This window comes from Mastigoproctus giganteus, chromosome 9 (genome assembly GCF_048544385.1).
Source record: "Mastigoproctus giganteus isolate SK-2022 chromosome 9, ASM4854438v1, whole genome shotgun sequence".
NCBI classification, from domain to species: domain Eukaryota; kingdom Metazoa; phylum Arthropoda; class Arachnida; order Uropygi; family Thelyphonidae; genus Mastigoproctus; species Mastigoproctus giganteus.
The window spans coordinates 142,639,612-142,665,410 of NC_143583.1; the positions used below are offsets into that span (position 1 = coordinate 142,639,612).

The following is a 25,799-nucleotide window of genomic DNA, read 5'->3' on the forward strand; positions in this document are numbered from 1 at the left end:
ATTGATAAATATACAAAACAACAGTGGACCCAACATCAAACCCAGTGGGACTCCACTAATAACATTAGTCCACGAAGAGCAGCACCCACTGATTACCACCCTCTGTCTTCTCCCACTTAACCATCCTTAACCCACTTAATGTGGTGTCACACAGATATTAGGAATACAGAATTGGAATTTAGGGAGTATAATGTGTACAAAAAAGGATAGACAGGACAGGAAGGGAGGAGGGGTTATGATGCTAGATTTCAGGATGTTGAGTCAGTTTGGTGGGACATAAGCACTGGGAAAGCAAAAATGAGAGTAGGAGTGTGTTATAGGCCTAATGACTCTAACGAGTACAATGAACAGTTGTACAGAGAAATAGAATGGGCCAGTAAATCAGATTGTGTTATAATGGGGAATTTTAACTTTCCAGATATTGACTGGAACTTGTGGATTGGTCACTTGCACACTAGCAAGACTTTTGCGGATTTATTTGATGATTGTTTTCTGCTGCAGCATGTTCGAGAGGCAACCAGAGAGGGTAATAATCGATCTGATTTCCAGCAGTGATTATTCGTGTATAAAGAATCTGCAGATAAAGGAACCACTATGTGGCAGTGATCACAGTTTACTGATTTACTAAAAGATATAATTACCATCAGGGATAAAGGGATGGGTTTTTGGCTTCTGTAAAGGTGGTCTCAGACAGTTTTTAAATTTTAAGTTGAAGAAATACAACCAACATGCAGCAGCATGTTGGTTGTATTTCTTCATCTCTGGGTTGTACTGAAATACGACCCAGAGATGAAGCGTCAGAGCATGCAGTGGACTTAAAATCATCACTGAGGCCCCAAAAAAAAAGTTTCATTCACAGAAGTTCAGAATCAAGCAGATGCTGATCATGTTTTTTGACTTGAAGTGCATTCCCCAGAAGAGGCCACAATTTCAAGAGAAAGGCAGCTAGTCCTTGTTGCATAACAATGTCCCTGCCCATTCCACACATATTGTGAAGATATTTCTGATGAAACATAGCATTATACAGATCATCCACCTTACTCTCCTGATCTAGCACCAACAGACTCCTTCCTCTTTCCTAAGGCGAAAACTTCTCTCAAAGGAAAGAGATTTCAGGATGTTGAGGATATAAAGAAAAATGTAACTACTAAACTGAACATCATGCCTTTGGATGCGTTAACCGACTCTTTTCAGAAATTTTTAGAATGGTGTAATAAGTTGTTGTTGTTGGTGGTTTTAAGGAGCATTAGCAACTAAGGCCATATATTGCTCCGGGATATGTGGTGGTCATTCCCTGACCTTTCCATATCCTCTGTATTTGGTGGTGATGGGCTCGAACCCCGGTCTAATCAAGAAGCGTGTGCTACGCACTGCTGCTCCTTCCAACCTGGCTACGGAGGCACAGTGTGTGTAATAAGTGCATTCAGTCAGGTGGTAATTACTTTGAATAAAAATATATCCATTTTTCAGTTCCTTCACTTTGTGTTCTTTTTATTGCATCAGTCAAGGAACTTTATTGCCACATTTAGCATTATGTTTTGCAAATAATTAATTTACAAAACATGAGGGAAAAACTGATTTTGCTATTATCGCATAATAACATTGGAAATATTGTGAAAATGAAACACCCTTATTGGTTTCCAAAATTTTTTGAAATACCCTTGTCCCTAGGGCATTTCAAAATTATGATAACAGAATGCTGCACATGAAAAAGCATATTTGCATGAGTTTGACCAGGTAAAAGGAGCAAGTAAACTGTCTGTTTTTCAGACAACGAGACTGCACCATCAGTTTTAAGACATCAGGACTACTGGAAACAATGTTAAAAACATGATTTGGCTTCTGCATGTTAAGGATACCAAAGCAGGCAGATTTTCATCACCAACAGTATATAGATGTGTACTAAATATCAGCATATAAACAGGTTTGGGTTGGTGCAATTTTGCTAATGCCACAGAACTGCTAAATGCATCCAAGAGTTATGGTGCTATGACTGAAAGGGTCAAGGCCACCTAGCACACAGTGCAAAAATGAGCTAACCATGGACTATGACGATTATCCTTTCTTGAGTAGCTTAGGCGCTCATTTAGTACTGTGACTAGATGATCTAGTACTCGTCTAGCTCATCTAGTACTGTGACATGGACAGCACTCTGACCGTGAAAGTACTGTGACGGAACAAAGTCAAAAAGACTGCATAAAGACACAGAACAACAAGAATGCCCATAAATCTTTATCTTACTTTCTCTCGTGGACATATCTATGAGGGCTCTATCACTATTTCTTATACGGAAATGCTTAGAAAATGTGGCAGGTTCACCCAAAATGGTGAGATGACTCAGACCTGGAGACCTCTTGTTTTAAGAGGTCTCCAAATCTGTGACTGGAAACCTGTTCATGGATCACTCTTGATCGATGAAGTAGTACCTAGCTAGCAAGATATTTACAACTGTTAGAAATGCAGCATGCTGTTGTTTCCTGGGTTAAAGATGCTTGATATCAATGGCATCTATTGTGGCCACCATGCCACAATAGATGCCTTAGTGTTATAGAGGAAACAATATGTGATAACTATGTGGAAAAGGGGAAGTATCAAAGCCTTGTATCATGCACCTATGTAAGAATAAAGTAGGAGTGCACATTGCCTTATCTTCTGAAACAAACATGCTGGCTTCTGTGGTATGCAATGGAGGAAAAAATGCTTGGCTCTACTGGAAATAATCACAATGACATAAAACTTACCTGTTCCGCATGTCCCCAAAGGCATATTTTTTGTTCTTGAATTTCAATGTCCCATATTCTAACTGTCATGTCATATGATCCACTTGCAAGAATATTACTAGCAAGTGGATGAAATTTGATACAAGAGACTTTTTCTGTATGTTTCCTTAGACAAAGGGATGGTTCACTAAGGTTTTTTTCAAGCTTCTCTTCTGGTATTTCCCACAACTGAATTTCGCCATTATCACAAGCTACAAAATAAAAAACAATAATAACAAATGCATCATTTGAGTTGGCTATTAAATGCAATGAAAAGATCTTATATGTAAATATATTTCATTTTTTCTTAATGAGAGAGTATTTTTTGTTAACTTAAAACATTCTTGGATAAAAAAAAAAAGCTATATCTTTTTACCTGGTGGTAGTTCACAAAAGAATGTAACAATTCATGAAAAGCTTATAGTATTACCACCATTAGTACTAAAAGCTTTTTATGTACTATAAGAATAAATCTTTTTCTGTTCATAGTAATATTTCTTTTTAATTTTTTGTTTATATTGCATCCTGGATAGCTTTCCCGGATTCAGACATTTCACATGCTAGTATAGAGTCTGTATGGTGTGAGATAGTTGGAAACAAAGGTATAATGCGAGTAGGAGTAATCTACAGACCAGGTGATTGTGAAGATTATGACAAAAGCCTCTACATGCAAATGGAATGGGCAAGTAAGCGTCAATGCCTTATTATGGGTGATTTCAATTTGCCTCTAATTGATTGGAGTAAATGGGAAGGAAACTCGACATGGGGAACAAAATTTTTAAATCAACTAGATGACTGTTATTTGTATCAACATGTCAGGGAAAGTACTAGAGAAAAGAATATCCTAGACCTCATCATCACACGTGAATCAGATGACATAACAGGGCTGACAGTAGAGGAACCAGTAGCAGGAAGTGATCACGGAGTTCTACAGTGGATGATGACAAGAGAGGTAGCAGAAGTAAAAGGCAAAGGAATGGGTTTTAATTTCAGAAAAGGAAATTACGATGCCTTAAGGTACTACATGGCCTCTATTAACTGGGTAGATATCGCGCAGAGAATGAATACAATTGAACTGTGGTATGCTTTTATTTAAAACATAATCACAGATGCCTTGAATTCGTATATACCATTAAAAAAATACTCCACAAGAAGGGTTCCAAGTTGGATGAATAGTGAAGTTGCCGCATTAATTGAGCACAAAAAGGTGGCATGGAAAGGTTACAGAGCAATAAAAAGTACTGAAGCCTATAACAGCTACAAGGTGATATGTAATAGAGCCACAGAAAAGGTTCAACAGGCAAAGGCAGTTTATGAGAAATCACTAGCAAACAGAGCAAAGAGAGGGGATAAAGAATTCTTCACATATATAAATGCCAAGAAGAGCAGGACAAACCAGATCGGACCTTTACATAAGGGAAAGGGGATAGTAATAAATACACCAGCTGCCGTTGCAGATGAACTCAACAGTTATTTTGCATCGATATTTACAAATGAAAAGCCTTTTGTGGCAATGGGAAATTGTGGGAGCGAAGTTAAAAAATATGTAATTAATGATACTGAAATTTCGCAAGATTATTTAATGAAAAAACTTTCGAGCCTACAGACCAGTAAGGCTCCTGGAGTTGATGGAATATACCCTATAATCTTAAGAGAGGCGGCAAGCGAGTGCATTGAACCATTGAGGCTAATTATGCGAGCATCACTAGACTCTGAGGAGATTCCCTTGGATTGGAAAAGTGCAAATGTATCTCCCATACATAAGGGTGGCTCTAAAAGTGAAGTTGGAAATTATCGACCTGTCAGTCTGACTTCAGAAGTTGGGAAAATCAAGGAGGCAATGATCAAGGGTGGAATTCAGGATCATTTGGATTGAATTGAAATTCTCAAGGATACTCAGCATGGTTTTGTAAAGGGAAAATCATGTTTAACAAATTTGGTTTGCTATTTCGAAAGGGTCACTCACGAGCTGGATTTAGGGAATAATTTCGACATTGTTTATTTAGATTTCAGCAAAGCTTTTGACTCAGTCCCACATGAGCGGTTGCTTTATAAGCTGGAACAGGTTGGAATCACTGGGAAAATCCTTAGATGGATAGAAGGATGGCTTCATGGCAAGAGACAGAGGGTTGTGATAAATGGCTATTCCTCAGATTGGGTTGATGTAAGAAGTGGGGTTCCCGAAGGATCAGTATTAGGACCACTGTTGTTTTTAATTTTCATAAACGACATTGTTGATGTAAGAAGTGGGGTTCCCCAAGGATCAGTATTAGGACCACTGTTGTTTTTAATTTTCATAAACGACATTGATGAAGGGATAGAGGGCATGATGTTTAAATTTGCAGATGATGTTAAAATTGGTAGAGTAGTTAATGATCACTGTCAAGCTGAGCTTCTTCAGAGAGACCTAGATAGACTTCAGGAATGGTCAGAAAAATGGCAGCTATGCTTTAATCCAACAAAGTGTAAGGTATTACACCTGGGAAACAGTAATCCCAAAAAAACTTATTCACTTGGTGGAGTTCAACTAAACCCAGTACTGGAGGAAAGGGACTTGGGTGTTACGATACGGTCAGACATGAAATTCTCTGAGCATTGTAAACAGGTTGCAAGGAAGGCCCATGGTGTCCTATCGATGATCTATCGAACTTTTGCAAGTAGAGATAGGGACGTGATAATCCCATTATATAAGGCTTATGTTAGACCACACTCGGAATACTGTGTTCAAGTATGGAGACCGCACCTAAAGAAAGACATCGAGCTTCTTGAAAGGATGCAAAGAAGGGTAACTCGCCTGGTGAGATCGGCAAAAGGGCGTCCTTATGAAGAAAGACTTCGAATATGTGGGTTGCAGAGTTTGGAAACTAGACACCTTGGAGGAGATTTGATTGAGGTGTTTAAGGCTCTGAGAGGCATCAGTAAAATGAATGAGGACAAAATTTTCAAGATTATAAATGATGCTAGAACTAGGGGACATAAATTCAAGTTACGGGGGGGAAATGTTTAGATTGGACTGCAGGAAGTTTTATTTTAGCCAGCGAGTTATAAATTACTGGAATAAGTTGCCTTCATGGGTGGTAGAGGCCGACAGTTTGGGGAAATTCAAAGGTCATCTGGATAGTACTTTCGGGTAAGGGAAGCGCATAGGATGATAGTTTTAATTTCCTTTTTATTTATTTTTTATTTATTTATTTTATTTATTTATTAATTATTATTATTTAGTTATTTATTTTATTTATTTATTTATTTTTTTTGTTTTTATCATTGTTTTGTTCGGATTTTTTTTTTTTTTTTTTTTGGCTGGTGCAGCATAAGCCATAGGCTTTCTTGCACCATGCGGCCGTTACTAATACTAATACTAATCTATGCAATATATATATATAGTTGCACAGTGTTCACAGCATACTATTCAGTCCTAATTTGTTCACAGCATACCATTCAGTCCTAAAAGATTCACCCCCATCCTAAGTTCCTCAGGGGGATGAATCTTTTTTTATAAAGCTACAGTAATTGCTAAATTGATCCAATTTTTCACAGGAAACCTAATATAATGACGAAAACAATAATAAAATACCTTGATTATTTTACAGTAAAAAAAAAAAATATATATATATATATATATATAATTTATTAGTAAAAATTTCAGAGCTGCAAGGCTCAATAACTTCCACGATTTTTCAATATATTAAAAAAATAAGAGATTACCTCAATCTTTTTCATGGAATGCTTCGAGCCAATTCTCTCCAAATTTAATGAATAAAATAAGACGAAAAAAAATGAATTAATGAATTCCCTCACTAATAGAGATACGAACAAATTCGATGCGCAACGGAATCGAAAGCCAAGATCCCCAAACTGACCCTGAAATATAAGGACATCAAACCACCGCAGCAACAGCATGAGTGTGAGAAGACATTGTCAGAATAAATAATTAAAACTGATTAAAATCACAATTAAAATTAAATTTCGATGAACACTCAAATTAAATGAAATGCTACATGTCACGTAGTAGTAGTGGTATGTGAGGCAAGAAAGCAAGTGTATGAGCTTATGCAGCATCAGCCAAAAAAAAACAAAAATATATCACACCATTCCCTCCAAATGCCTGTCCAGTTCCTCCTTAAATTTATTTAACCTGTCAACTTCCACGACAGATGGAAGTTTGTTCAAGCAATTAACCACCCGCTGCATAAAGGCAAATTTCCCCACTTCTATTCTACATCTGTCTTTTCTTAATTTGAATTAGCATTAGCAGAGGCATAAGAAAGCAAGCTTATTCAGCATCAGCCAAAAAAAAAAAAAAAAACAACCACTACTCCCATTTCACCCCTCAATTCGTTCAAAATACCTGTCCAGCTGAGCCTTAAATTTATTTAGGCTATCAACTTCAACAGCAAGCGATGGGAGTCTGTTCCACAAACCAACTGCCCGCTGGCTAAAGGCAAATTTCCGCACATCTATCCGACATCCGTCCGTCCTCAATTTGAATTTATGCCCTCTCAGGTGATTATTCTGAGCAAGAGGAAGAATCCCATCGGCATTGAGCATGCTCAAGCCATTCAAAGCCTTATACACCTCTATCAGATCACCTCGCCGATGCCTAGTCTCCAGGCTCCGTAATTTGCAAAACTTAAGCCTTTCTTCGTAAGAGCAACCCTTTGTTCCATTCACTAATCTTGTTGCCCTTCTCTGTACTCGTTCCAGCAGCTCTACATCCTTCTTGAAATGAGGCCTCCAGACCTGTATACAGTACTCAAGGTGTGGCCTGACCAATGCCTTATACAAGGGAATAATCACATCCCTGTCCCTGCTAGAAAAATTCCTGTATATCATTGACAAGACACCATGAGCTACTCTTGCAGCTCGTCTGCACTGCTCAGAGAACTTCATATCTGCCTGCACAATTACCCCCAGGTCCTTTTCATTCTCTACCACTGTCAGCGTAGTACCACAGAGTTGATACGTTGATCTGGGGTTACTGTTTCCCATATGTAGTACTTTAAATTTGTCAATGTTAAACTTCATTTGCCACCTCTCAGCCCATCTGCTCAACCTTTCCAGATCCTGTTGCAGCAGCATAGTATCAGTAGTGTCCTTAACAACCCTGCCAACCTTGGTATCGTCTGCAAACTTGGACATTAAGCCTGATACACCATCATCATCAATATCATTTATAAATACAGAAAACAACAATGGACCCAACACTGAACCCTGAGGAACTCCACTAATAACATTAGTCCACGTTGAGCAGTGTCCATTGATTACCACTCTCTGCCTTCTGCCACTCAACCATCCCTTTATCCATAGCAGCAATTTGCCTCCAATGCCACACTTCTCCAATTTGTGCAGCAGTCTTCCATGCGCAACAGTATCAAAAGCCTTTCTAAGATCCAAATATATAATATCAAAGTTATTCCCTGCATCCAGTTCTTTTGTGACTACATCATAGTATCCAATCAAATTGGTCAGACAAGACCTGCCCTTAACAAAACCATGCTGTGTCTGAGCTATAACTGAATTCTTGTCCAGATGATCCTGCAGTGCTTCTTTAACCAGTGCCGCCATTAATTTTCCTGGAACCGAAGTTAAACTAACAGGTCTATAATTACTTGTGTCAGCCTTTGATCCTCCTTTGTGAATTGGGGTTACATTTGCACATCTCCAGTCCATGGGTATCTCCCCTGAGTCCAAAGAAGCTCTAATAATTATGGCTAGGGGTTTGCTTACTTCCTTTGCTGCCTCCTTTAATATAACTGGATAGATCCCATCCACCTCGGGTGCCTTTTTTATGTTTATCCTCAACAATTTCTCCTCCACTTTCCTCTCAGTTATTAGAAAATAATCTAGCTCACTGCCAATGTTTACTTCACCTACGACATTCCCCTACCTGAATAACTCCTCATGTGTGAATGTAGATGCAAAATACTCGTTTAGATTGTTAGCCACCTGAGCTGGATCCTCAACTGTTGAACCATCAACATCCAGTGGACCAATCTGATTCATCCCTTTCCTTCTTGAGTTTAAATAGGTAAAGAACTCTTTTCTGTTTTTCTTTGCGTCCTTTGCCAAGGATTTCTCATAATCTGCCTTTGCCTGCCTAATCTCCTTTGTGACTTGGTTACAGACCAACTTATATCTATCATAGGCTTCCATGTCACCCATTAATTTGTATGTATCCCATGCATTTTTCTTCTCTGCCATATGTCTCATTAGTTCATCTGACAACCATTTAGGCCTGAACCTTGAACAATATTTCTTGGTTGATATGTAAAGCCTGTAGCTTCCAAGATTAGTTCCTTGAATGCTTCCCATTTTGAATTTGCTGTTGGTAACATCATCAGTTGGTCCCACTGTATAGAATTTAAATACTGTCTCAGACCATCATAGTCACCTTTACGAAAGCAAAAACCCTTCCCTTTACCTCTGATGGTAGTTACCTCCTTCAGTAAATCCCACTTCAGCACACTGTGATCACTGCCACCCAGTGGTTCCTTTATCTGCAGATTCCTAATGCATGAAGAATAAAGGGAACACTAGATACCGAAAAAAAAAAAAAAAAAAAAATATATATATATATATATATATATATAACATAACTGTTTTGGGATATAACTTAACGATTTAATTTTTGTTTTAAATTTTATTGAATTAAATTGGAATCATGACTCTGACCAGAGCAGCAAAGCAAAAGGCTCAAGCTAATGGGAGTGCTGTGGTTCAGGGGAGAACTGAGGGGGGCAGTTGCCCTCTGAATCACAGTCTATTAAAATGCACTGTTTGCTTGATGTTTGCGGAGCAGTCGGGTATGGGACATGATACTGCCAAGGGGGATGTCTTTGTGTGTGCACGATGTAAGGAGTGCAAGGAAATCAGGCGACAACTCAGCGTTGTTATGGGCCTTTATGAGACCTAGAAGGACAGGGTGGATGCCCTCGAAGGAAATAAATTGAGGGGCCCATCAAGCTCTCAGCTGCCCACATCAATGCCAGAGCTTGCACTTGGTCATCAGGCAACACAGGGGCAGCCCCCTAGGCAGAATGCGCTGGTCCCACAGGAACTAGTAGTTGTTGGGGACTCTATTGTCAGGGAAACGGGGAACATGCTTTGTAAAAAGGATAGGTGGAATAGGACCAGGGTATGTCTGCCAGGGGCAAAGGTTGATGACGTTGTAGAGCGGATATCATCTTTTAAGGGCACAAAAGGTGATATAGTTGTACACGTTGGCACTAATGATATTAAGAGTAGGAGACCGGCGGAATTACTTAGCAAGTACAGGTCACTGTTGAAAAAAAGCCGTGAATTAGGGTTGAACTTGAAAGTGTCTGCAATTCTGCCTAGACACGATAGGAGGGAGTATATGATGAGAGCCTTGTCGATCAATTCGGCCCTGGAGGGATTGTGCAAGGCTCAAGGGGTAGAATTTTTTTCAGCCTGGACTGTACTTGTTAACAGGAGAGATTGCTTCTACAGGGATGGGATACACTTAAATAGAAAGGGTGCAAGAATTTTTGCTGATGCTGTCGAGGCAGTGTTAGGTGGGTCGGAAAACTGCTAGTTGGGGGGGATACAAGGACTAATAGATTAACAGTAGCCACTGGCAGAGGTGGAAGTGATTCTTGCACTGCTTCTATTCAAATGAGCAGAAGTCTGAAAAACAAGATGCAGGATATTTCAGAGACTGCTGGTAGTCATTGCGTTACAAGTAAACACATGGGTTGTGTTAGGGTAGCTAAGAATAGAAACAGGTGCATGTATACCTGCGTGTACACCAATGCTAGGAGTTTGGTAAATAAATTTGATGAATTTGAGGTATTGCTCAAAACATCAAAGGCAGATATTGTTGGGATATCAGAGACGTGGTGTCACACAGATATAAGTAATGCGGAACTGGAATTTGGGGAATACAATGTATATAGAAAGGATAGACAGGACAGGAGGGGAGGAGGGGTTATGCTATTAATTAAGAAAGACATAAAGTCAAAGGAAGTGAAGCCAGTTGACATCGATGGACAGGGCAGTGTCGAGTCAGTTTGGTGTGACATAAGCATAGGGAAATCAAAATTGAGAGTAGGAGTGTGCTATAGGCCTAATGACTCTGATGAGTATAATAATATATTGTACAGGGAAATAGAGTGGGCCAGTAAATCAGAGAGTCTTATAATGGGGGATTTTAATTTCCCAGATATTAACTGGAATTTGTGGATTGGTCACTCGCACACTAGCAAGGCTTTTGTGGATTTATTGGATGATTGTTTTCTACATCAGCATGTTCGTGAGGCAACAAGAGGGAGCAATACTCTTGATCTGATTATCAGTAGTAATTCTTCATGCATTAAGAACCTGCAGATAAATGAACCACTAGGTGGCAGTGATCACAGTGTGTTGAAGTGGGATTTACTCAAGGAGGTAACTACCATCAGAGGTAAAGGGAAGGGTTTTTGTTTTCGTAAAGGCGACTATCATGGTCTGAGACAGTATTTAAATTCTAAACAGTGGGACCAACTGATGATGTTACCAACAGCAAACTCAAAATGGGAAGCATTCAAGGAACTAATCTTGGTGGCTACCAGGCTTTACATACCAACCAAGGGTCTGAGGTCGAGGGTTTCCTGTGCGGACGTGCCTTTCTGCCGCTCTTGGAATAGAGAAGTTTTTTCTGATTTATTTTCTGCTTTATTAGTTTAAATTGACATATTAACTTATTTCTAGAGTAGCTTTATATTCCTATTTACGGTACTTAAAGTTAAAATAACTTAGATAGAGATTTTGTAGGTATTACTTAGTATCGGAAAGGGTATCAAATCCACGTGTTTACCGTTCATAAACGACCGCCATTGTTACGCGAAAATTAATCAGTAAAATCTATTAATCTTGTCGAACTTCATTGGCAATTAAATTGTAATTTTAACTATACATATAACCACTTAGGTTACGGAACATAAATAATTAGTAAAAATAAATAATTAATACATAACTTGATACAGAAGTTATATAAAGGGATTTCGTAGATAACACTCGTTACTGAAGAGCGATACAGCATATCCGGAATTCGATAGCATTAGCTTTGTATAGTATAGTGCATAATATAATATTGTCAATTAATCAGTACATCTATTAATCTTGTTAATTAAATTGTACTTTTAACTATATATATATATAACGACTTAGAGTACAAACGTAACAAATAATTAATACATACTTGATACGGAAGTTATATAAAGGGAACTCGTAGATAACACTCGATACCGAAAAATAAATATAGCGTTATAACTGTGTTAAGATACAAGTTTAAGGTTTTAATTTTGTTCTGAAATTGTAATTTTATTGACATTTAAATCGAAATCATGACTCTGACCAGAGCAGCAAAGCAAAAGGCTCAAGCTAATGGGAGTGCTGTGACTCAGGGGAGAACTGAGGGGGGCGGTTGCCCCCTGAATCACGGCCTTTTAAGATGCACTGTTTGCTTGATGTTTGCGGAGCAATCGGGTACGGGACATGATACTGCCATGGGGGATGTCTTTGTGTGTGCACGATGCAAGGAGTGCAAGGAAATTAGGCGACAACTCGGCGTTGTTATGGGCCTATATGAGACCTTGAAGGACAGGGTGGATGCCCTCGAAGGAAATAAATTGAGGGGCCCATCAAGCTCTCAGCTGCCCACATCAACACCAGAGCTTGGACTTGGTCATCTTGCAACACAGAGGCAGCCCCCAAGGCAGAATGCGCTGGTCCAACAGGAACTAGTAGTTGTTGATGACTCAATTGTCAGGGAAACGGGGAACATGCTTTGTAAAAAGGATAGGTGGAACAGGACCAGGGTATGTCTGCCAGGGGCAAAGGTTGATGACGTTGTAGAGCAGATATCATCTTTTAAGGGCACAAAAGGTGATATAGTTGTACACGTTGGCACTAATGATATTAAGAGTAGGAGACCAGCAGAATTACTTAACAAGTACAGGTCACTGTTGAAAAAAAGCCGTGAAGTAGGGTTGAATTTGAAAGTGTCTGCAATTCTGCCCAGACACGATAGGAGGGAGTATATGATGAGAGCCTTGTCGATCAATTCGGCCCTGGAAAGATTGTGCAAGGCTGAAGGGGTAGAATTTTTTTCAGCCTGGACTGTACTTGTTAACAGAAGAGATTGCTTCTACAGGGATGGGATACACTTAAATAGAAAGGGTGCAAGAATATTTGCTGATGCTATCTAGGCAGTGTTAGGTGGGTCGGAAAACTGCTAGCTTGGGGGGAGACAAAGACTAATGGATTAACAGTAGCCACTGGCAGAGGTGAAAGAGATTCTTGCACTGCTTCTATTGGAATGAGCAGAAGCCTGAAAAACAAGATGCAGGATATTTCAGAGACTGCTGGAAGTCATTGCGGTACAATCCCCAGGGGCTCACATCTAGTGAGTATGGGCTTGGCACACCCAGGGTCCTGAGCTGGATATCATCATTCTTCTCTTTCTTGGTGATTCCCTTCTACTTTTCTCTCTCTCTCTCTCTCTCTCTCTCTCTCTCTCTCTCTCTCTCTCTCTCTCTCTAAGGGTAACTCAGATTTTTTTTTTTTTTTTTTTTCTTGGCTGGTGCAGCATAAGCCTCAGGCTTCCTTGTACTATATGGCTATTAATAATAATAATAATAATAATAAGTAAACACATGGGTTGTGTTAGGGTAGCTAAGGATAGAAACAGGTGCATGTATACTTGCGTGTACACTAATGCTAGGAGTTTAGTAAATAAATTTGATGAATTTGAGGTATTACTCAAAACATCAAAGGCAGATATAGTTGGGATATCAGAGACGTGGTGTCACACAGATATAAGGAATGCAGAACTGGAATTTGGGGAGTACAACGTCTACAGAAAGGATAGACAGGATAGGAAGGGAGGAGGGGTTATGCTATTAGTTAAAAAACACATAAAATCCAAGGAAGTGAAGCCAGTTGACATCGCTGGACAGTGCAGTGTTGAGTCAGTTTGGTGTGACATAAGCATAGGTAAATCAAAATTGAGAGTAGGAGTGTGCTATAGGCCTAATGACTCTGATGAATATAATAAGATACTGTACAGGGAAACAGAATGGGCCAGTAAATCAGAGAGTCTTATAATGGGGGATTTTAATTTCCCAGATATTGACTGGAATTTGTGGGTTGGTCACTCACACACTAGCAAGGCTTTTGTGGATTTATTGGATGATTGTTTTCTACACCAGCATGTTCGGGAGGCAACTAGAGGGAGTAATACTCTTGATCTGATTATCAGTAGTGATTCTTCATGCATTAGGAATCTGCAGATAAATGAACCACTGGGTGGTAGTGATCACAGTGTGCTGAAGTGGGATTTACTCAAGTAGGTAACTACCATCAGAGGTAAAGGGAAGGGTTTTTGCTTTCGTAAAGGCGACTATGATGGTCTGAGACAGTATTTAAATTCTATACAGTGGGACCAACTGATGATGTTAACAACAGCAAATTCAAAATGGGAAGCATTCAAGGAACTAATCTTGGAAGCTACCAGGCTTTACATACCAACCAAGAAATATTGTTCAAGGTTCAGGCCTAAATGGTTGTCAGATGAACTAATGAGACATATGGCAGAGAAGAAAAATGCATGGGATACATACAAATTAATGGGTGACGTGGAAGCCTATGATAGATATAAGTTGGTCTGTAACCAAGTCACAAAGGAGATTAGGCAGGCAAAGGCAGATTATGAGAAATCCTTGGCAAAGGATGCAAAGAAAAACAGAAAAGAGTTCTTTACCTATTTAAACTCAAGAAGGAAAGGGATGAATCAGATTGGTCCACTGGATGTTGATGGTTCAACAGTTGAGGATCCAGCTCAGGTGGCTAACAATCTAAACGAGTATTTTGCATCTACATTCACACATGAGGAGTTATTCAGGAAGGGGAATGTCGTAGGTGAAGTAAACATTGGCAGTGAGCTAGATGATTTTCTAATAACTGAGAGGAAAGTGGAGGAGAAATTGTTGAGGATAAACATAAAAAAGGCACCCGGGGTGGATGGGACCTATCCAGTTATATTAAAGGAGGCAGCAAAGGAAGTAAGCAAACCCCTAGCCATAATTATGAGAGCTTCATTGGACTCAGGGGAGGTACCCATGGACTGGAGATGTGCAAATGTAACCCCAATTCACAAAGGAGGATCAAAGGCTGACACAAGTAATTATAGACCTGTTAGTTTAACTTCGGTTCCAGGAAAATTAATGGAGGCACTGGTTAAAGAAGCACTGCAGGATCATCTGGACAAGAATTCAGTTATAGCTCAGACACAGCATGGGTTTGTTAAGGGCAGGTCCTGTCTGACCAATTTGATTGGATACTATGATGTAGTCACAAAAGAACTGGATGCAGGGAATAACTTTGATATTATATATTTGGATCTTAGAAAGGCTTTTGATACTGTGGCGCATGGAAGACTGCTGCACAAATTGAAGAAGTGTGGCATTCGAGGCAAATTACTGCTATGGATAAAGGGATGGTTGAGTGGCAGAAGACAGAGAGTGGTAATCAATGGACACTGCTCAACGTGGACTAATGTTATTAGTGGAGTTCCTCAGGGTTCAGTGTTGGGTCCATTGTTGTTTTCTGTATTTATAAATGATATTGATGATGGGAAATCAAGTTTAATGTCTAAGTTTGCAGACGATACAAAGGTTGGCAGGGTTGTTAAGGACACTACTGATGCTATGCTGCTGCAACAGGATCTGGAAAGGTTGAGCAGATGGGCTGAGAGGTGGCAAATGAAGTTTAACATTGACAAATGTAAAGTACTACATATGGGAAACAGTAACCCCAGATCAACGTATCAACTCTGTGGTACTACGCTGACAGTGGTAGAGAATGAAAAGGACCTGGGGGTAATTGTGCAGGCAGATATGAAGTTCTCTGAGCAGTGCAGACGAGCTGCAAGAGTAGCTCATGGTGTCTTGTCAATGATATACAGGAATTTTTCTAGCAGGGACAGGGATGTGATTATTATTCCCTTGTATAAGGCATTGGTCAGGCCACACCTTGAGTACTGTATACAGGTCTGGAGGCCTCATTTCAAGAAGGATGTAGAGCTGCTGGAACGAGTACAGAGAAGGGCAACAAGATTAGTGAACGGAACAAAGGGTTGCTCTTACGAAGAAAGGCTTAAGTTTTGCAAATTACAGAGCCTGGAGACTAGGCATCGCCGAGGTGATCTGATAGAGGTGTACAAGGCTTTGAATGGCTTGAGCATGCTCAATGCCGATGGGATTCTTCCTCTTGCTCAGAATAATCACCTGAGAGGGCATAAATTCAAATTGAGGAAGGACGGATGTCGGATAGATGTGCGGAAATTCGCCTTTAGCCAGCGGGCAGTTGGTTTGTGGAATAGACTTCCATCGCTTGTTGTTGAAGTTGATAGCCTAAACAAATTTAAGGCTCAGCTGGACAGGTATTTTGAACGAATTGATGGGTGAAATGGGAGTAGTGGTTGTTTTTTTTTTTTTTTTGGCTGATGCTGAATAAGCTTGCTTTCTTGCATCATATGCCTCTACTAATGCTAATGCTAAGAAATATTGTTCAAGGTTTAGGCCTAAATGGTTGTCAGATGGACTAATGAGACATGTGGCAGAGAAGAAAAATGCATGGGATACATACAAATTAATGGGTGACATGGAAGCCTATGATAGATATAAGTTGGTCTGTAACCAAGTCACAAAGGAGATTAGGCAGGCAAAGGCAGACTACGAAAAATCCTTGGCAAAGCATGCAAAGAAAAACAGAAAGGAGTTCTTTACATACTTGAACTCGAGAAGGAAAGGGATGAATCAGATTGGTCCACTGGATATTGATGGTTCAACAGTTGAGGATCCTGCTCAGGTGGCTAACAATCTAAACGAGTATTTTGCATCTACATTCACGCATGAGGAGTTATTCAGGAAGGAGAATGATGTAGGTAAAGTAAACATTGGCAGTGAGCTGGATGATTTTGTAATAACTGAGAGGAAAGTGGAGGAGAGATTGTTGAGGATAAACATAAAAAAGGCACCTGGGGTGGATGGGATCTATCCAGTTATATTAGAGGAGGCAGCAAAGGAAGTATGCAAACCCCTAGCCATAATTATGAGAGCTTCTTTGGACTCAGGGGAGGTACCCATAGACTGGAGATGTGCAAATGTAACCCCAATTCACAAAGGAGGATCAAAGGCTGACACAAGTAATTATAGACCTGTTAGTTTAACTTCTGTTCCAGGTAAATTAATGGAGGCACTGGTTAAAGAAGCACTGCACGATCATCTAGACAAGAATTCAGTTATAGCTCAGACGCAGCATGGTTTTGTTAAGGGCAGGTCTTGCCTGACCAATTTGATTGGATACTATGATGTAGTCACAAAAGAACTGGATGCAGGGAATAACTTTGATATTATATATTTGGATCTTAGAAAGGGTTTTGATACTGTTGCACATGGAAGACTGCTGCACAAATTGGAGCAGTGTGGCATTGGAGGCAAATTGCTGCTATGGATAAGGGGATGGTTGAGTGGCAGAAGACAGAGAGTGGTAATCAATGGACACTGCTTAACGTGGACTAATGTTATTAATGGAGTTCCTCAAGGTTCAATGTTGGGTCCATTGTTGTTTTCGGTGTTTATGAATGATATTGATGATGGGAAATCAAGTTTAATGTCTAAGTTTGCAGATGATACAAAGGTTGGCAGGGTCGTTAAGGACACTACTGACGCTATACTGCTGCAACAGGATCTGGAAAGGTTGAACAGATGGGCTGAGAGGTGGCAAATGAAGTTTAACATTGACAAATGTAAAGTACTACATATGGGTAACAGTAACCCCAGAGCAATGAATCAACTCTGCGGTACTACACTGACAGTGGTGGAGAATGAAAAGGACCTGGGGGTAATTGTGCAGGCAGATATGAAGTTCTCTGAGCAGTGCAGACGAGCTGCAAGAGTAGCTCATGGTGTCTTGTCAATGATATACAGGAATTTTTCTAGCAGGGATAAGGAAGTGATTATTCCCTTGTATAAGGCAATGGTTAGGCCACATCTTGAGTACTGTATACAGGTCTGGAGGCCTCATTTCAAGAAGGATGTAGAGCTGCTGGAACGGGTACAGAGAAGGGCAACAAGATTAGTAAATGGAACAAAGGGTTGCTCTTACGAAGAAAGGCTTAAGTTTTGCAAATTACAGAGTCTGGAGACTAGGCACCGGCGAGGTGATCTGATAGAGGTGTATAAGGCTTTGAATGGTTTGAGCATGCTCAATGCCAATGGGATTCTTCATCTTTCTCAGAATAATCACCTCAGAGGGCATAAATTCAAACTGAGGAAGGACGGATGTCGGATAGATGTGCGGAAATTTGCCTTTGGCCAGCGGGTGGTTGGTTGGTGGAACCGACTTCCATCACTTGTTGTTGAAGTTGATAGCCTAAACAAATTTAAAGCTCAACTGGACAGGTATTTCGAACGAACGGAGGGGTGAAATGGGAGAGGGTTTTTATTTTTTTTTTTTTGGCTGATGCTGAATAAGCTTGCTTTCTTGCATCATATGCCTCTACTAATGCTAATGCTAATCACTACTGATAATCAGATCAAGAGTATTACTCCCTCTAGTTGCCTCCCGAACATGCTGGTGTAGAAAACAATCATCCAATAAATCCACAAAAGCCCTGCTAGTGTGAGTGACCAACCCACAAATTCCAGTCAATATCTGGGAAATTAAAATCCCCCATTATAAGACTCTCTGATTTACTGGCCCATTCTATTTCCCTGTACAGTATCTTATTATACTCATCAGAGTCATTAGGCCTATAGCACACTCCTACTCTCAATTTTGATTTTCCTATGCTTATGTCACACCACACTGACTCGACACTGCCCTGTCCATCAATGTCGACTGGCTTCACTTCCTTGGATTTTATGTGTTTTTTAACTAATAGCATAACCCCTCCTCCCCTCCTGTCCTGTCTATCCTTTTCTATACACATTGTATTCCCCAAATTCCAGTTCCGCCTTCCTTATATCTGTGTGACACCACGTCTCTGATATCCCAACAATATCTGCCTTTGATGTTTTGAGCAATACCTCAAATTCATCAAATTTATTTACTAAACTCCTAGCATACATGCACCTGTTTCCATTCTTAGCTACCCTAACACAGCCCATGTGTTTACTTGTATCACAATGACTTCCAGCAGTCTCTGAAATATCCTGCATCTTGTTTTTCAGGCTTCTGCTCATTCCAATAGAAGCAGTGCAAGAATCTCTTTCACCTCTGCCAGTGGCTACTGTTAATCCATTAGTCCTTGTATCCCCCCAACTAGCAGTTTTCCGACCCACCTAACACTGCCTCGACAGCATCAGCAAAAATTCTTGCACCCTTTCTATTTAAATATATCCCATCCCTGTAGAAGCAATCTCTCCTGTTAACAAGTACATTCCAGGCTGAAAAAAATTCTATCCCTTGAGCCTTGCACAATCTTTCCAGGGCCGAATTGATCGACAAGGCTCTCATCATATACTCCCTCCTATCGTGTCTGGGCAGAATTGCAGACACTTTCAAATTCAACCCTACTTCACGGCTTTTTTTCAACAGTGACCTGTACTTGTTAAGTAATTCCGCTGGTCTCCTACTCTTAATATCATTAGTGCCAACGTGTACAACTATATCACCTTTTGTGTCCTTAAAAGATGATATCTGCTCTACAACGTCATCAACCTTTGCCCCTGGCAGACATACCCTGGTCCTGTTCCACCTATCCTTTTTACAAAGCATGTTCCCCGTTTCCCTGACAATAGAGTCACCAACAACTACTAGTTCCTGTGGGACCAGCGCATTCTGCCTTGGGGGCTGCCTCTGTGTTGCAAGATGACCAAGTGCAAGCTCTGGCGTTGATGTGGGCAGCTGAGAGCTTGATGGGCCCCTCAATTTATTTCCTTCGAGGGCATCCACCCTGTCCTTCAAGGTCTCATATAGGCCCATAACAACGCCGAGTTGTCGCCTAATTTCCTTGCACTCCTTGCATCGTGCACACACAAAGACATCCCCCATGGCAGTATCATGTCCCGTACCCGATTGCTCCGCAAACATCAAGCAAACAGTGCATCTTAAAAGGCTGTGATTCAGAGGGCAACTGCCCCCTCAGTTCTCCCCTGAGTCACAGCACTCCCATTAGCTTGAGCCTTTTGCTTTGCTGCTCTGGTCAGAGTCATGATTTCGATTTAAATGTCAATAAAATTACAATTTCAGAACAAAATTAAAACCTTAAACTTGTATCTTAACACAGTTATAACACTATATTTATTTTTCAGTATCGAGTGTTATCTACGAGTTTCCTTTATATAACTTCCGTATCAAGTATGTATTAATCATTTGTTACGTTTGTACTCTAAGTTGTTATATATATATAGTTAAAAGTACAATTTAATTGACAATGAAGTTTAACAAGATTAAGAGATCTACTGATTACAGGTGACCCCCGCTTAACGCTGATCATTCGTTCCGGAAAAACAGAGCGCTAAGTGAACCCGCGCTAAGCGAGCGCCGCTTTCCATAAGGTAACATATGTATTTGTGAGCTGCGGTCGGTGCCATAGGATATTTCCTAATCAATAATAAATGGTAATGAAAAGATGCACAAATGTCGGTCAAAATATTTAATATTCAAATATTTGCACATATAAAATATTCTGCATTACATACGTATAATTATGTGGTAACTACTGCGTATCAAAAGTAAACTTAAAATTCCAATTAAAATCATGAATTTAATTGATTTAATTTAATGGATGAATTTAATCATGAAAAATGTGTGGATTTTGAGTTGAACTTTGGCCCTCTTCCAAATAAACTAAAAGGGGTATTAATTTTAAATGGCCCGCAGCGTTACCACCCAACAATAACGTCAACTGATCCTTCGCCGCTTTGAAACTTGGCATGTTTTTTTCTTCTTTCAATATGAAACTTCTTTTAGGCATTCGTTTCCACAAAAGTCCTGCTTCATCTATGTTAAGAACTTGTTGAGAAGTATAACACATAATACCCCTCTTCAATAATTTTAACAAGTTCTTTTTTGAAAGTTTCGGCTCCTTGATCTGCATTCTAAATCTATTCTACCAGCCCTTACCAGTTTTAAATGGTTCCACATTTTTTTTAGGCGAGTTTTCTTCAGATCTCTCTCTCTCTCTCTCTCTCTCTCTCTCTCTCTCTCTCTCTCTCTCTCTCTCTCTCAATATTTAACTTAACTGAATTCTGCATTGGACATTATCTTCATTAAAATTAGTCTTTCCATTTCAATCCTAATAGCCGGCCTAGTTCTAGTTGCTTGCAGTGGAACAGCTACCTTTCCCGCTGCAAAAATTAATTCTTTATTTTTTTATAATTGTTCTTACAGTTAAAGTTGGAAGTCCTAAATTATGGCACACATCCGCTTGTCGTTGACCGGAATCGATTCGCTTCAAAACGTCTCATTTTCAAATTCAGTCTTTTTCTTACATTTATAATCTTCGTACTGTGCTCAGACATTGTTGATTTTTCATTCTGTTTTTCATTCTTCGAAAATGTAACTGCGTTGGTTGCATTAATTATGATACAATGTTCGAGTAAACTGTCCGTTTCGCACGTTGTCTAATACGGTACTGAGTGATGACTAGACTTCGGATAAATGCATATAACGCAAATATTACAAGCAATATACTTCGTCATTTTTTAAAATGTTGATCTAGGAACTACGTAACAAGCCACTGTACTGAAATTAAATTAGCGTGCGAGAAAATTTCACTGAGCGTGGGAAAATTTCTCAAGTCGGCGTGGGAAACGTTTTAATGCTGTTTTGCTATTCATTTTCAAGCTATCGACTCCATCAAATGAAACGATTTCGTTAAATATGTCAAAAATGTAATCTGTAAAAGAGCGTTATAGTGATCTGTGACAGCGTTATAGTCAGACACGGGTTATAATATAATAACAGCGTTATAGCGAATCAGCGTATAGTGAACCGCGTTATAATGGGGGCCTGCTGTAATTGACAATATTATATTATGCACTATACTATACAAAGCTAATGCTATCGAATTCCGGATATGCTGTATCGCGTTTCAGTAACGAGTGTTATCTACGAAATCCCTTTATATAACTTCTGTATCAGGTTATGTATTAATTATATATATTTACTAATTATTTATGTTCCGTAACCTAAGTGGTTATATGTATAGTTAAAGGTACAATTTAATTGCCAATGAAGTTCGACAAGATTAATAGATTTTACTGATTAATTTTCACGTAACAATGGCGGCTGTTTATGAACGGTAAACACGTGGATTTGATACCCTTTCCGATACTAAGTAATACCTACAAATCTCTATCTAAGTTACTTTAACTTTAAGTACCATAAATAGGAATATAAAGCTACTCTAGAAATAAGTTAATATGTCAATTTAAACTAATAAAGCAGAAAATAAATCAGAAAAAACTTCTCTGTTCCAAGAGCAGCAGAAAGGCAGGTCCGCACAGGAAACTCTCGTCCTCAAACCGTCCTCAAGCCGCCATTGTTACGTGAAAATTAATCAGTTAAATCTATTAATCTTGTCGAACTTCATTGGCAATTAAATTGTACTTTTAACTATACATATAACCACTTAGGTTACGGAACATAAATAATTAGTAAAAATAAATAATTAATTTATGCCCCCATAGGTTCGTAATCTGAACAATTGGAAGGATCCCATCAGAATTCAGCGTGCTCAACCCACTCAGGGCCTTATACACCTCAATCAGATCACCGCACAGATGCCTAGTCTCCAGCCACTGCAATTTGCAAAACGTAAGCCTCTCTTGGTAAGAGGGTCCCTTCATTCCCCCTCACCAATCTTGTTGCCCTTCTCTGTACACACTCAAGTAAATCTATATCCTTCCTAAAATGAGGCCACCAGACCTGTACGCAGTATTCAAGGTGCAGCCAGTACTCAAGAGGGACAATCACTTCCTTCTCCCTGCTAGCAAAATTCCTATATGTCATTGACAAAACCCCATGACCTGCCCTGGCAGCCTGTCTGCATTGCTCAGAAAACTTCATATCTGACTGCACAATTACACCCAGGTCTTTTTCATTTTCTACCACTTTAAGTGTAGTACCACACAGTTCGTACGTTTCTCTGGGGTTACTTCTACCCATATGCAGTATTTTGCATTTGTCAAGGTTAAACTTCAGTTGCCACTTCTTAGCCCATCTGCCCAAATTATCTAGATCCTGCTGCAGTACCACACTGGCATTACTGTCATTAACAACCCTGCCAACCTTTGTATCATCTGCAAACTTCAACATTAAGCCTGATATACCTTCATCAATATCATTTATAAATATACAAAACAACAGTGGACCTAACACCGAAACCTGTGGGACTCCACTAATAACATTAGTCCATGAAGAGCAGCACCCATTGATTACCACCTTGTGTCTTCTCCCACTTAACCATCCTTTTATCCATTGTAGCAACTTACACTTAATACCATTCTGCTCCAATCTGTACAATAGTCTTCCATGCGCAACAGTGTCAAAAACTTTCCTGAAATCCAAATATATGATATCAAAATTATTTTTTGCATCCAGTTCCTTTGTAACCACATCATAATATCCTATCAAATTTGTCCGACAAGACTTTCCCTTAACAAACCCATGCTGTGTCTGAATTATTGCTGCAGTCTTGTCTAGATGATCCTGCAATGCATCTTTAACGAGTGACTCCATTATTTTACCCGGAACAGAAGTTAAACTAACTAACTGGTCTGTAATTACTCGTGTCACCCTTCGATCCCCCTTTGTGAATTTGGGATACATTTGCACATCTCCAGTCCGTGGGAACCTCCCCTGAGTCCAAGGATGCTCTCATAATTATGGCTAAGGGTTTGCTTAGTTGCTTTGCCGCCTCCTTTAATATAACTGGATAGATTCCATCCACCCCAGATGCTTTTCTTATGTTTAACTTCAACAATTTCTCCTTCACTTTGCTTTCAGTTATTACAAAATCATTAAGTATCCTGCTACAATTTGATAACCTTCTGCCATTTTCAAACCTTAATAATTCCACATGTGTGAACATAGATGCAAAATACTCATTCAGTTTGTTTGCTATCTGAGCAGGATCATCAACAGTCGAACCATCGATGTCAAGTGGACCAATCAGATTCATCCCCTTCCTTTTAGAGTTTATATAAATAAAGAAATCCTTGCTGTTTTTCTTAGCATCTTTTGCCAAGGATTTCTCGTAATCTGCTTTCGCCTGCCTAACCTCCTTTGTGACCTGATTACAGACTAGCTTATATCTGCCATAGGCTTCTGAGTCGCTTGATAATTTATATGCATCCCATGCATTTTTCTTCCCTGTTACGAGTCTCATTAGTTCATTAGATAACCATTTAGGCCTAAACCTTGAACAATTTTCTTAATAGGTATGAAACTTTTAGTAGCATCCACGGTTAATTCCTTGAATGCTTCCCAGTTAGAATTTACTGTTGGTAACATCGTCAGTTGATCCCACTGTACAGAATTTAAAAACTGTCGGAGACCACTGTACTCCCCCTTATGGAAGCAAAAACCCTTTCCCTTACCCCTGATGGTAATTAAATCTTTAAGTAAATCCCACATCAGTACACTGTGATCACTGCCACCTAGTGGTTCCTTTATCTGCAAATTCTTAATACACAAATGATCACTGCTGATAACCAGATCAAGAGTATTACTTTCTCTGGTTGCCTCTCGAACATGCTGCTGCAGAAAACAATCATCCAATAAATCCACAAAAGTCTGACTAGTGTGTGAGTTACCAACCCACAAGTTCCAGTCAATATCTGGGAAGTTAAAATCCCCCATTATAAGACATTCCGATTTACTAGCCCACTCTATTTCTCTGGACAACTGTTCATTGTACTCATTCGAGTCACGTGTGAGAATGAAATTTAAGAAATTGTTGAAGCTAACTATTTTGCGTTTAAAGACACTATATACAAACAGGTTTTCGGTTTACCGATGGGTTTGAACCTGAGCAGTCTTATAGCAGAAATCTATCTTGCCAATATCGAGAATATTCGTTTAATACCATTTCTCCCCAGTATTACTTACTACAGGAAATATATTGACGATATACTTGTTATAACAGATCGTAACACCACTCAGGACATTCTACTGGTATTCAACAATATTCACATGAGACTACATTTTACATTGAAGGAAGAACAGGTAGAAACAAAAGCCCTGAATTTCTTAAATTGCACTCTAGCACGTGACACGCAAAAAATTCAATTTAGCATTTACCGAAAGCCCACCAATTTGGGGATGTACCTGCATTACCGGAGTTATCATCCATTCATGTATAAGAGATCCATTATATTTAACCAGTTTTTCAACGCTTACAAATATTCCACTTCTGAACCCACCTTACACTTAGAAATTGTTACACTAACCAACAGGTTTTTAAATAGAGGCTATTCTCACTTCATTATAAATCAAATCAGGCTAAAAATGAAACAGTGAATACGATACCCATTAATAAAACCAATAAAAAACACTTTGTTTCCATACCGTACGTCGAACAATGGTACAGGCAGCTTAATAAACTCTTTAGAAATACTGAACTCAAAATTATAGACAGGCCCATGCAGAAGCTCCAATATATTAAAAAAAAAAAAAAAAAAAAAAAAAATCACACAGTTCTTCATATTCCTGTTCTTGCTCGGCACAGGTAAATGATCTTGTATACACGATTTCGTGTAGTCAGTGTAATTCATCGTATGAGGGGGACACTCTCAGTACTTTAGATTTACGTGTCAAGCAAAATGCTGCTTCCATCCGCACAGTGCATGCAAACACGTCGGAGTTGGCCTTTCATGCAGTCAACGATGGTCATGTATTCCTACTCAATGAAGCGGAAATTTTAAACATACAATACAATTACATAAAATTACTGATCGCTGAAATGCTTGAAATGAAACTACACGAAAATTCTATCAATGTGCGATGTCCTTGCCTAATTTCAGATTT

At 39.4% G+C, this 25,799-nt stretch overlaps 1 protein-coding gene across 1 annotated transcript in view; it reads right to left on the reverse strand.

The window, feature by feature from the left end:
* The window catches only part of pod1 (coronin), a 588,411-nt gene that overhangs the window by 131,808 nt on the left and 430,804 nt on the right, over positions 1–25,799 (reverse strand). Inside the window, exon 18 of the mRNA XM_090381732.1 lies at positions 2,742–2,971. Within this exon, the coding sequence (XP_090237858.1) occupies positions 2,742–2,971 (230 nt within the window). The remainder of the gene's footprint in view (positions 1–2,741; positions 2,972–25,799) is intronic.